The sequence below is a fragment of the Ciconia boyciana genome, chromosome 12 (genome assembly GCF_034638445.1).
Source record: "Ciconia boyciana chromosome 12, ASM3463844v1, whole genome shotgun sequence".
Classification (NCBI taxonomy): domain Eukaryota; kingdom Metazoa; phylum Chordata; class Aves; order Ciconiiformes; family Ciconiidae; genus Ciconia; species Ciconia boyciana.
This window is the reverse complement of record NC_132945.1, coordinates 187,696-200,136: the sequence shown is the minus strand read 5'-3', so window position 1 is coordinate 200,136 and position 12,441 is coordinate 187,696. Positions and strand designations below refer to the sequence as shown.

General features: G+C 43.7%; 1 protein-coding gene across 1 annotated transcript in view; it reads right to left on the bottom strand.

Annotated features, from left to right (window-relative positions):
* MSN (moesin) overlaps positions 1 to 12,441 on the bottom strand; it is a 48,000-nt gene that overhangs the window by 14,093 nt on the left and 21,466 nt on the right. Inside the window, exon 2 of the mRNA XM_072877534.1 lies at positions 5,842 to 5,925. Within this exon, the coding sequence (XP_072733635.1) occupies positions 5,842 to 5,925 (84 nt within the window). The remainder of the gene's footprint in view (positions 1 to 5,841; positions 5,926 to 12,441) is intronic.

The following is a 12,441-nucleotide window of genomic DNA, read 5'->3' as shown; positions in this document are numbered from 1 at the left end:
GCCAGTAAGTTTCCACATGTTCCTGTGAAATTTGAGACACATTTCCATACCACTCGACCACAAGCCTTCATTACACAAACAAGAGCTCTGGGGTTTGCTGGAGGAACCAGCCACTGTCCCGAGACTTGCTGCTTTCTACCATGAAACTGCCATAGTAAGTTTTTGGTTCAGTGCTTTCATCTACTGGATCAAGTGCTCCAGACCAGTATCCTATGTATTTAAACACTAGTAGGTAGGACCTTACCAAGGCTAAAGGCTTCTCTAAAGTCTCCCTCCTCACAAAGCTTATTTTACAGGCTATGAGAGACCAGCCACTTTTATTCTAAACCGGCTCAACTCAGCTGGAGTTACTCAAAAGTTGAGAGGGATTTGGTAAGCCTGTGTTGTAAGCTTTAGCAACCATGAGAGAAGAGACTGACAAACTGGTACTCTACAAAACCATTAAACTCACTGCAGCAGATAAGCAAGGCAGGGCAGGGCACATGAACTCAGAACCTTAGGAGCTCTGGCTCTTAATGAAATCTGTAGGATCCTTAAGAATTAAAAAGAAAAAATAAAAAAATACCCCTGCACTCCACTACGTATTAGGCTCAATGCTGAACATAAAACACAGCATCAGTGATCAGGTTTAGAGTGAGCACAGAGATGCTTATTGTTACAATTTTAAACCATAGCTGAGTGGACCTTTCCATTACAAGCTTAGTTTTGACCCCAAAAGCTCATGAAACTGAGGAAAAGCCTCCTAGGAAGGTTAACCACATGCTTTCAAAGTCTGAAGTGAGAGATACTAAAGTTTTTCTAATGTCACATTTCTCCTTAACCTGTGACTTGGCTTCGTGGCTCTTAATTGGACAGAGATCACCTTTAATGAGATTGGGTGCTTTTGGTTACTCTAAAGGCTTATTCCGGAGTGGCATGCTGAAGCCGCCATCTCCTGGACTTTGCAATGTCCAAAAGCTAGCATTGGAAGGACTGAAGTTTACATGGTCAGCTATAGGCTCAGAGAGCACTAAGCATATCACTGAGAAGCAAACCTGTTCTGAAGTTGGAGAACTAGAGTTCATTTTAGGGTGGGGAAGGAAGTACTGACTGAACAGTTTAGTAACCACAACTCATTGTTAAAAAGATCCTGATGTAAGGCCTATCAAATGGGTAGAGATCCCTACCCATCGACTGCATTCACCACCCAACAGACCTAGTATAGCAGACCGCTAAGGCTCCTCTACCAGCGACTAGCAGGAATAGGGGGCATGAAAGAGCAAGGCACCAGCAGGATCCAAGGTCAGAAGCGATCAGAAACAAAGCGTTTGAGAAGCTGTGGGGGACAGCTCATACAGCATGTGGGGGACAGAAGAAGGGAGTATGTTTTCACATCGCAGAATTCAAAGCAGTTGAGGATTTTGTGACTAGTCTGTACACAGGCTGCCTGAGGAGCCTGTAAGATGCAGCGTCCACTAAACCAGGGTGTTTCTGCGAAAGCTTTCCAGCCAGCCAAGGCACGGGCTAGCCCCCCCCGCCCCCCCAACAGGCCAAAATCTCACTGATTCCAGCTAGAATCAATTTACCCCCAAAAAAGAAAGTTTGAGAGGAAAGAAGATTGGAGGGACACAACATCCACAGCAATAAGTAGCTAAGCAGTTGTACCAGAGAAAGGGTTAATCTTTCACTTATAGGAGATACACAAAGCAAAGCAATGCTTTGTTTTACACACTAGTCTCCAGTCCAACTGCACCTCAGTCTGATACAGAAAAGGGTCAAAGAAGGAAAACAAGCAGCCATCACTGTTGCAGTGCCTGGGCCCTGCATCCCCAGGAAAGCACTATTTCAAGGTACCTGTGAAGTAATCAGGCCTGCGGGATAAGCAGCACCCCTGACAGGCATAGCCCATCCTCAAGCTCTTCATTTAATCCATCACTACCAGCTGAGGAATGGGAGCAGAGTTACTGGTTTTGCTAGTGAGTCAGTAAACACTGGAGCTTAGCAGCTGATGCTAAGAGGTACGTAAGCAAAGAGGTATATAAGCAAAGCTGCAGAAGACAGACAGTACAGTCATCTTGTCTCAATTAAGCCAGGTTCTGTCCGTGCACACAAGCTTAAACTATTTAAGCTAAAGCTGTACAGTTACAAGCCTAGGGGATGGGGTGTTATAGGAAGAGCTTTAGTATAAATCATGATGTTACTGCACTGTATATCAGCTCAATGATATGTCTACAGCCAGCTACTTTGCAGCAGAAGACGATTTCCAACAAAGCAGTGAAACATCTGCATTGTTCTGTCACTACAAAAATTCACACTGGAATCTAACCAAGCAGAAAAGAGGGAGACAGGAACATTTCTACCTCAAGCCCATTCACCTATTATTACTATGGAACTTTAGACTCCAACCGTTCCTCCTCACGAAGCTACTACCTGAACACAAGCTTTCCAAGAGTCTTCTGAATCCTATGAATCCTTCAGAATTATGCATGGCGTAATAAATATATTTATCTACCTTTATACACAACAGGTGGAAGCAAATACTGCCTAAATGTTACTGAACAAAGCCAGCAGCATGCACCAAGGTAGCTGTGCAGCTAGAAAGCTTGGTAATGCTTAGCAGCTTCCTTTTTGCTTAACTCAGAACTGCCAGCTCAAAGTGAAAGGGCACTCTAGGGCAAAAACATGCAGGATATCTTACAATTTTTTCTGTGAAAGAGTCAAAAGTCAGGTTTCACACCAGAAGATCAATGTGCTGCAACAGCAAAACTTAAGTTTGCTTTGTAGAGGAACTCTCCCTTCCCTCACAAAAGCATTGAGGAAAGCAGCTCCTTTTTCAGAACCAGCATCATGCAGAAAACACTAGATTAGCAACTCCAGGAGCATAACATAGTTTAAGGGAGCTAGAAAATGAACAGCCATAACTTTGTTTTTATACACCCCATCATGGGACAGAAACTGAGATAGAGTGAACAGATTATCAGTCAGACAGCAGTCACTGCTTAGTCCCTGTTAGCAGTGTCAGCAGGGAGAACAGCTCCAGACTATCCCTTTACAAGAACTAATCCACAGGAACAGCTCAACCGTTTGAAACATAGTGGATATATGCCAGCTGACAATATATTCAAAGCCCCATCCCCATACTAAAGGGAGCAAGTTTAGTATTTACTGTCAGCTCACTAGAGGCTCTCATGTTTTGGTTTGGTATTCAGTTAGTTCTTTATGCAAAGACCAATAATCTGTTTGAGCATGTCCTTATACAAGAAGTACTTGCTTTCCTTTATGTGCAAGTCTGACTATAAAGTCTATTTTGCAATAGAAAAGAGCCTTGAATTTCCCATTAAAAAAAAAAAAAAAGAGAGAGAGATGGACAGACAACAGTCTGTTGTGTATCTGCATTCAGAGACCAAGATGAAACGTTTCCCATTGTGGCAGGAGCTGAATAGCCACCTCCTTTGCAATTAGTTTCCTTAATTGTAAAGGGACAATGATTAGATTGCAGGGCAGCAACAGAAGCTGGGATTAGGCTCCTCAACCACTCGCATAGCAGTAGCCTCCAAAACTCCGTATTCATGCTAGAGGTGGAAGGCTTTTGACATCCCCACGTCTGCTGCCAACTCCCTACCTTACTGCTCACAACGTTCTCAAGCCCTGGCAGCGGGTTAGTCTTCCCAGCACCATCACTGTGGTGGTACCACCCTAACAGCGCCCAGCACTGTTGCGCTAGGTCTTTGACTGATCGTTTAGTCAAAGCCTGGGCATCTGCCACTGGTGAGGCTCTAGGACATTCATTTCAGTATCAGCCCTGTCAGGAACCAACATCACTACCTCCACAAGGAAATCTCGTGTGCTAGGCAGTAGAAACAGTTTAATTCTTATTCCAGCAAGTGTGATATATGGACGGTATAAAGAGATGGTGTCCACCAAACCTTTTAGAGAGAGCAAATGTTTAACAGCTAGCTTCAGACACTTTTTTCCCCACTGTATTTCCTCTTCCCACTCCACCTACAATCTAATTTAGCTGAAGTAAACACTGCCTCATTTACATTACCAACTTAGAAACTTAGTTCTGCAACAGCATTTGTTTTCTCCCTTAGAAAAGTGTCAACTATGGAAAAAACAAACCAAAACTTCTGTTTAGACAGGTGCTGTGTGAAACACATTGCAGGGAGGAGAACGTGCAGCTGTTTGAGAACATGACACAAAGGAGTGAAATCAATTACTAAGACATGAAGAGTTCCCATACTGGAAACATGATCAGATGCTTCCCAAACAGACACAAGTCGCTGAAGCCCATGCCTGCCACCACAACGTCAGTTTGCAGCAAAAGCTGCAGATGGTCTAGAGCTGACTGAAAAAATCATGTGCAGATTAAAAATACTACTGACTTCAGTAGTATCACTTCTTAGCACCTGGTCCTTTGCTTGGATAATGTCAGAAACCAGATATTGAAAAATAATCATGGGGAGCATCCATGTGAAGAACACCCACTCCAAAAAAACAGTTAACGTTCTGATGAACTTGGGGGTATGTCGCCTCAGCTTCACTGGCATATGCTCCCATGAACTAACTGTGGTGGAGTTCCACGTTGCACACGTGGATTCTGGACAGAATCCAGCTCTCACTTCTATCAATCAAAAACTGTCAGATTTGAGACCACACAGGGCTAAAATATGTAGGAGCTACTATGTAGTAACACACAGACAGCTGAACTACACTGCAACTCACAACTTTCCTGAAAGCCTTTCTGCTTTTCCCATTATGAAAGGATGCTCTTTTAGTAAAGCCTAGGATCTCACTCTATTCCCTCCATTTCAGGGCTGGGCTGCAAAGCGCAATATAATATCTAGTGTTGAATCATCCAGCTGAGTATGAGAGAAAGTAGTAGTTTGTGGTTATACATCTAAAAAAAATTTTAAATTAGGTTTGCTGGCCCCAAATGAAATAGCTGACTTCTATGGGTGGGTCAGCCCTTAAGTTCCTCTCTTCATTAAGATAGGTACTATGTAGAGCTAGCCCCAGAACACTTAGCACTACTGAACCGCACCCATATCTGACATACCTGGTCTGGCAGTTCCTTCATCTTGTCATTAATCCAAGATTCATTGTACTTTTCTTTAAGCTATGAACTTACTGTTCAGATTTTCCTCCAAGTAGCAAATACTTCAGGATTACAGCAGAGAAACATACTGGAGCCTGTCAAAGTTTCAGCCGCTGCCATTGATAATGTCTGTCTTCAGCTGCTCCAACTTTGGGCTGCACATGCCTCCCTGCTTCTATTTGGACCAAAGTAGGAGGAAATGTGCCTAGCCAGTGAATGCAGGGGAAGGCTGAAGCACCCAGCTGAAGACAGCCCAATACAGTACAGTACGTAACTTCTCTTAAGATTTCCCTCAGGGCCTGATGGGAGTATAGAATATCACTTCACCTGCACTTAAGGGTTGCAGCAACATCTGAAACCCAGTTAAGCCTCTCCTGTTTTAGAGACCAACTACTCTTTGCAATCAATTACACAATGCTTGCAAGTAAGCCAACCAAAGATAGCTTACTAGCTCCCTCGTAAGACTCTGCCTATCTTATGAATTATGACTGCAGACATCTACTGCTTTCCAATTATTATTATTATGAGCTATAGCACCAATTCAGTTCATTAGAGCTAAGAATAGCTCCTAACGCATTCTTAGACATAAAAAAATGCAGCCGTTTTGAAAAAAATGTATAATTTCTTACTATGCTGAGTTCTCTTGAAGTTATTATACACACTGTCACTTAATCTTTGAAGTCCTTTAGGAACTGTTTGCTGTTGCCTTAATAGAATCACAAGATCTGCATCAACTTTACATCTTCTGCAGCTCCATCACTTACCTGATCAAAGAGTTGCTTCCCTGTAGTGTTGGGCTGGATGGCAAACTCCAGCTCAGCATCCATGGTGGTAACACGCACACTGATCTGGAAGACAGAAAACGCATCATTACAACACATGCTCCGAGTGACACTACCCACTAACGAAAACCAACATCTGCCTACAGCCAGGGACCAGCTCCCAAACCTCCAGGAACTTCACTGCCAGCAGTTACAAAGCCATCTGCCCTACCAGCACAGTGTTCCCAGCTTCCCTGTAGAATATAACTTTCCTGTTTCACAGTGTAAGAGTTTATCCTCTTTGTTCCTACTAACATTCCCATCTATATACTGACACGTGAGAGCCATTTACAGCTTATAAAGGTGAATTTCTAGTGTAGAACACTCTGGTGTCTTTCACAAAAGCAAAGATGTTCCAAACATCTTTGTACACACAACCAGACATCCAACTCTTCCATTTGAAGGACGAATATCAAGGAAGTCCCTGGAAGCATTAACAATTCAGCCTGCTACAGAAGACTAGTCAACACGAGCAATACTGTTCCAGTCTCCATGGGTATTTGAGAAATAAGGCAGAATCCCTGATATGCTCCAAGGGCTGCAGGTACGAAGCAAGACAGGACACAAGGATGATCTCATGTGCTAAGGCAAAAAGGACACATGTTGAACTAACGTGCACTACTACGTGCAGACACTTCACAAAGCAGTACAAGTGTCTCTATAGTTGCCTACTGCTTTCCAGTTCTTTCAGGGAGGTGAAGGATCTTTAAACACTGCAGAAATGGTTTAGGTGTAATTTAATATTGCAGTCAAGATTTAATGACAATATTAGCCTTAGATGTGAGAATAAGATCATGAATGGTCTTCCAGAAGAAACACTATATGACACATCCTGTCTCGACAGGACAGTCTCGCCGTCACGTTTTCACGTGTGAAATGAAAGTGGCAAGGGACTGCAGCAAGGGAGTTCGCAGTTTCATCCCACAGAAGCAGGAAGACATCTGTACATCTGTCACCAATAGTTCTCGTAAAGCAAGTTAAACAGCAGAGGCATTTCACCTCAAAGATTAGTGTAAAACATAGCCATTTCCTTTCACAACTCCTGATCATTACTGGAAAACATCGTGTAGATTCTTAGGGGTAGACAGGAACACCCCTGCCTGAACGCAGATGCCTTAACTTTTGACCAGGCAAAGTAAGGCCTGCAAGTACACCAAGCTGCCTGAGAACTCATTTCTATTTGCATACCTATCAACTGAAAAAGGTAAAGATATTTCACCATTTATGAACACAAGCCGCAGATATTTTAGATCAAACTGTTTTAATGCTTTTCCATCAAAGCAAAGGTTCAAAACTTGAAGTCGTACAGACGAGATATTCACAGTGCACCAAACCCCAGCATACAGGCCTTGCATTCATAGTTCTCTTTCTTGCCAACAGCCATTTACCCCACATCACTAAATCCTAATTTATTTGCTCTTCAGTGCAATCAGTCCTCTTTAGCACACTCCACCAGCCTTCGAGGGGTGAGAGGTGGGGGGGAATTATGCTGTGAACAGTTTTAGTAAGAATAACTCAAACTCACATTTAAAGCGTAAGCTAACCACATGACACTAGAAACCAAAAAAAGCTAGAGTAAGCAGAGAAATATTCAAGGAACCACCCAATACTGATATGATTGCAGCCAGTTCCGACCCCTGTATTTCTACTGAGTATATGGACAGATTTCACATCTCTTGTACTAAGAAAGCAGCAGCAGACTGCAAGAGAGCTACAACCAGGTTTTCTTCCCCATAAGCAAGAAGCGTTCTGCTAGTTAAGTCTACGTCAAGTGCCAAAAGAGACCACTACATCCAAATATATTTTGAAGTTTCCCAAAAAGCCCACTTGAGCCTAGGCACACCACTATTTTGTACTTGATATCTCCTCGTGATGAACCTAAAGGTCTTCTGGTTTTAAGTTTAGCTAAAAATTTAAGCATATTCTGTAAGAAGTTAAAGGTAGGCTTAGCACAGCAAAGCTGAAGTCAAGAAGAGCTGCAGTTCTAACCATTGCATGCATAAGGAATGCTGTTTAGACATTATTGAAGCAAAGATACCATGAACAAGCAGACTAGGAATAAGTTGGTTTTGAAACCCTCTGAACCTTCTGACACAATTAAGTCAAGCAGAGGAAAAACCATCCCATAGAAGTAGCAAGGAAAGAGCAAATGACCTAAACTCATAAGCAATCAAGTTTTGTTTAAAATTAGCAGCTTTTAGTAGCATGCAGTTGCCCTAAGTTCTCTTGCTATACCTTCCCAAAATTATTCTCCTCCGATCCTAGATGTTGACAATCGGCTAATTTCACCATGCTTTGGTGAACCAGGAACCCAGTCGCTTGCTAGACGGGCTGAACACTCCCAAAAACAGCTTTGCTACTTATACTTGGAAGCAGTCTCTTCTACCAGAAAGAGTGCTGGCTTGTAATCCTGACTTGCCCAGCATGCCTACCAGTGAGATCAAAGATGTCCATAAGCCATGTCTAAGTATAAGAGGAGTTACATTAAATGAGCCATTAAGCAACAGGTTGCTTTTTGTTTGTTTTAAAGTCTTTCCTGTTCACCTAAAACACTAATGTACCAGCTACCATGAAAAAAAAAAAATAGTCTTTTTGCTCCACTGTTTATGGATAAAACACAGTAGCTACTCTTATCTGATATCCTCTGCACAGGCAATTGAACACTGAAGTATCTGAACATAGAGGAAGCACCAGAAAACAGAACCGAAACACTTGTGGCAGCTCTTTGCAACCTGTGCCCAAATAGCTTTTAAGCTATTCAGAGCAAATCAGACCTTAAAATTTAAAATAAAGATGCGTCAGTACGTATCCTCATAATTCACGCAGATTACTTATTTGTAAGACTCACATCTTTGTTAGCACAGTAAAATAAGGTCCCATGCTGGAACCAGCAATTCCTTCACTGTCACTCACTTAAATGCACTTAAGCTGCCTGACCAGTTATGCTTCAATTAGCACATTCAATAGGAAGGGAGATACTTTTTTCCCCTAGTAAAAGCCCCCTGTGCTCAAGATGAGCAGCAACCTAAGGTTTAGGAGCAGCAAAGTCTTGAATGGGGTCTGCACTTGCCACTTCAGCCTGTGCTATTTTAGAGGACAGCACGAGCCAAGATACCACAGGAAACAGGCTTGTGCGTTAGAGAACCACACCCAGGTAACGCTAGCTTCCCTGATCTGAACAAAGTTCTAACACATTCAACAGCACACTGCTGTGAACTGTAAGCGGGCTGAGCTGGGGAAAGCATGTCCTGGGCTGTACCGGTGACATTTTAACCACTAGTTTCACAGTAATTTAATACTGGGCTGAGAAGTTAGTTTGCTGTAAAACTGAGCTTTGTTAAGCCTCTTGGTGTGGAAACAACATACAAAGAATTTCTTCCCATATGCTACCAAGCCAGGTTTTTTTGGAGCCAGTTGTTGCTAACTGGAAAAAACTGAAGTGGGGTTTCTACCATTTCAGGTGGTGGGAGGCACTGCTCGCCTTTCCCAGTTAGCAGATAAGAGGCCTGACAAAACTTCAGAGCAGATGCAGCTTTACCGAGTGTTTTGTTTCATTTCAAGAGCCTGCGTACCGGCACAGAAATACAAATCGGTTCTCGTAGGATGTAAAAAGGCTGAAAACCTAAGCAGCAAGGGAGCTTCGTTCTGGAAGATACCCAGGGGCCACCTCACTACTGGCGAGTCGCTTCCACTGATCTTAACGCGCTCTGCCTGCAGCTCAGCCAAGCTACGAGAGATCTACGGACTGCTGCCAGCTCGGCCTGACAAGTGCCAGGCGCTGCATGTTTACCTTCATCCTCCTCATTCACTTGAAGTCTTACTTTTAGCAAAACCACTTTACTGAGGCATTCACAGCCGAGGACTGCCCAACACAGATGTTACACAAGGGTTGCACACCAGAAGTGCTACACCAGAAGAAAGCCAGCTTGATCCAGTCTCATCATAACGTAGACTCTTGTTTGCCTCGTCCCTTGAGAATTACCCTGCCAAAGGCACTTTTAAACCATTTATCTAGTTTACCATCAGTGCTTATTCTAAGAAAAGCCTCGGGATTCATTAGCATTAAGCTTTTATGCTTTGTATTTCTAAACCATCTAATGATGTTTTCCTAGGTTTGAGAGCTGGCATAACCATCAGCATCCTTACCATTTGTGTTGCAAACAGAGTAAAACGCTCCTCAATAAGATAACCAGCTTGGACTGCTGAGCACATACAAATCTAGCTCTGTCAGTCCAGACAGGCAAGGTGCACCCTGCTGAGATGTAAGGAACAGCAGTAAATACAGTGAGAAAAAGGCACTGCCCACCAGCAATCAGATCACAAGGTCCACAGTGGCAGCACTCCTCCTGAAGGACACTACACCCCTCTTCCAAAATTTATTGTTAGTAAACTTTTGTCTTAAACTTTCAACAGTCAGGACGTGGTTTTAGAGGACTTACTGGATTTCATCATCAAAAGATTTACCAGAAATACTATCCTAGCAGTAATTTATACTCAAATTTTTTAAAGCAACTCGTTGAGTTTTTTTCATCACAGCATTTGTAACGCACTCACTGCTGCATCCAAGTGTCTGCAACCCTCTAAATTCTGCTTATATCTTAAACTAGCAGAAGTTTTACCCTAGTAGGTGGCCTCTAAATAGCCTTCTTTTGTCTTTCCATCATCATTTTAATATATTTTGCATACAAACAGCTAGCAACATTATATGAAAAGCTTCCAGAGGAGGCTGTCTTGCACATTACAAGAAAATTCGAGTATCACATTTCAACAGGCAAATTTACACTCACCAAACTAAGACATACTCAAGAAAAAAGCCCATATTTAACTGATTCATTTCATAACAGCTACAGGAAAGAGCTAGAAACCTAGCAACTCTTCCTCTTCTCTGTTTGAGGAATTACCATTGTTCTGCCAGTCTAAGCACAGCTAAAGATTGCCACTACCAGAGCACATTAAAGAGCTTCCTGCTGCCAAGGACAGTGTCGTGGTGAGGGCGAGACCTCCTGCACAGGCAGAACCTCTTGCATGGAAGAGACACTGTTCCAGCCCCCAGAGCAGCTGCAGCCAAAGAAAGCTCCTTTTGATAGGCAAAAGCTTTCACAAGCGCCAGGACACCAACACCCTCCTCCCGTGGCGTTTAGCGGACTACAGGAGACAGACAACAGACGGTGGTACCAGGCACCTATCTGCAACATCTTTTCAGAAATTTTAACATTGCCCTTATACTTTCAAGTCTCACTTTCTGCAGTAAGTTTTACTAGCAGCAATGATTATCTTCCACGTCTCTGAGTGAGTCCTACTAATCACCTACTATAACTACTTCCTAAGATGAAAATTTGTAGCCGCATATGGCAGGACAAACAGGAAAGACCGATACCGTCACACTGAGTAACGGATGTATTACTTGTACTAATGCCCCAGCGCATTGAGCAGTGCAAGAGGTAGAACAGACAATTCTGTTTGTCATAAGTTGAGAGAGGAACAGAGTACTTGGAAATTCACATCAGAATAACAGGTAGAGTCAGCACAACAGAGTATCAACCTCTACAAACCCCTGACCCCGAGCTAAAGCTTCTTTCCTCCCTGGATTTCCTGAATGCAAGGAAGCTGTTATACCCTGCTGGTCTGTAGGCTTCAAGCTTCAGATATTCATGCTTCCCAGCTTCAAGCCACCAAGAGGACTATCTCTGGAGAAAATGGCATAGGGAAGAGTCATACTTTATTGCTCATTTGACTGTTACGGAACAGAAGTAAGTTCAGTTAAAAAGAAATTCCAGGCCATCCTTTATAGACCCTCTACGCTATAGAGCACCAGTTCACCCAGCAGTTACTGCAGGTAAAGATACTAGACTAACACCATGCATCAGTTCTGACCAGAGAAGCACGTCAAATCCACCTGGAGTTGCATGAACTTTGAACTCAAGATCTTGTAAGGCACCCTAATAATCTAAAAACCTTCCCAGTTTTGGCTTTCAGCAAGATTAGCAACAGTACAGCAAGTATAGTGAGAATTGTTCCCCTGTCCCTTAAAACACGAGTGTTTTCTGGAGGACAAGCGCTCCCCAGGGTTGTACTTCACTTCCCACCGCTCTGGCCAGCCAACAGGCCCCGCTGTGAGGACAGGAGTCGCACGCCGGCCCGCAGAGCGTCTCAGGGCATCGTGCTTTGCGCGGCCTCGGAAGAGTGTCAGATGAAATGCCCCCCACCTGCAGCAGCAGCAATACTCACAGACATCTGTCTCCTTCCCGAGTGCCAGCACTCTGCCGAAACTGCCCTGGGTCCTCTGTGTCAGGGTGAGGCTGGAATCGGGTCATGTGAAAGCGCTTGCAATTTCTAAAGGGATTACACTTAATTAAACCAAGCCCCCTTCCAGCAGTCTTAAAGGGCCTTTTCATACCCCTAAGCTCATCAGGGAACAGAACCGCAGCAGGCAGGCACACCCCTGGCCCCAGCCCTGGCCCTGCTGCCCTGCAGCCCCGGGAGAGAGCATTAACCCTCCCGATGGCTCCCTGGAGCTTCCCAGCCCTCGCCACCACCCTCCTC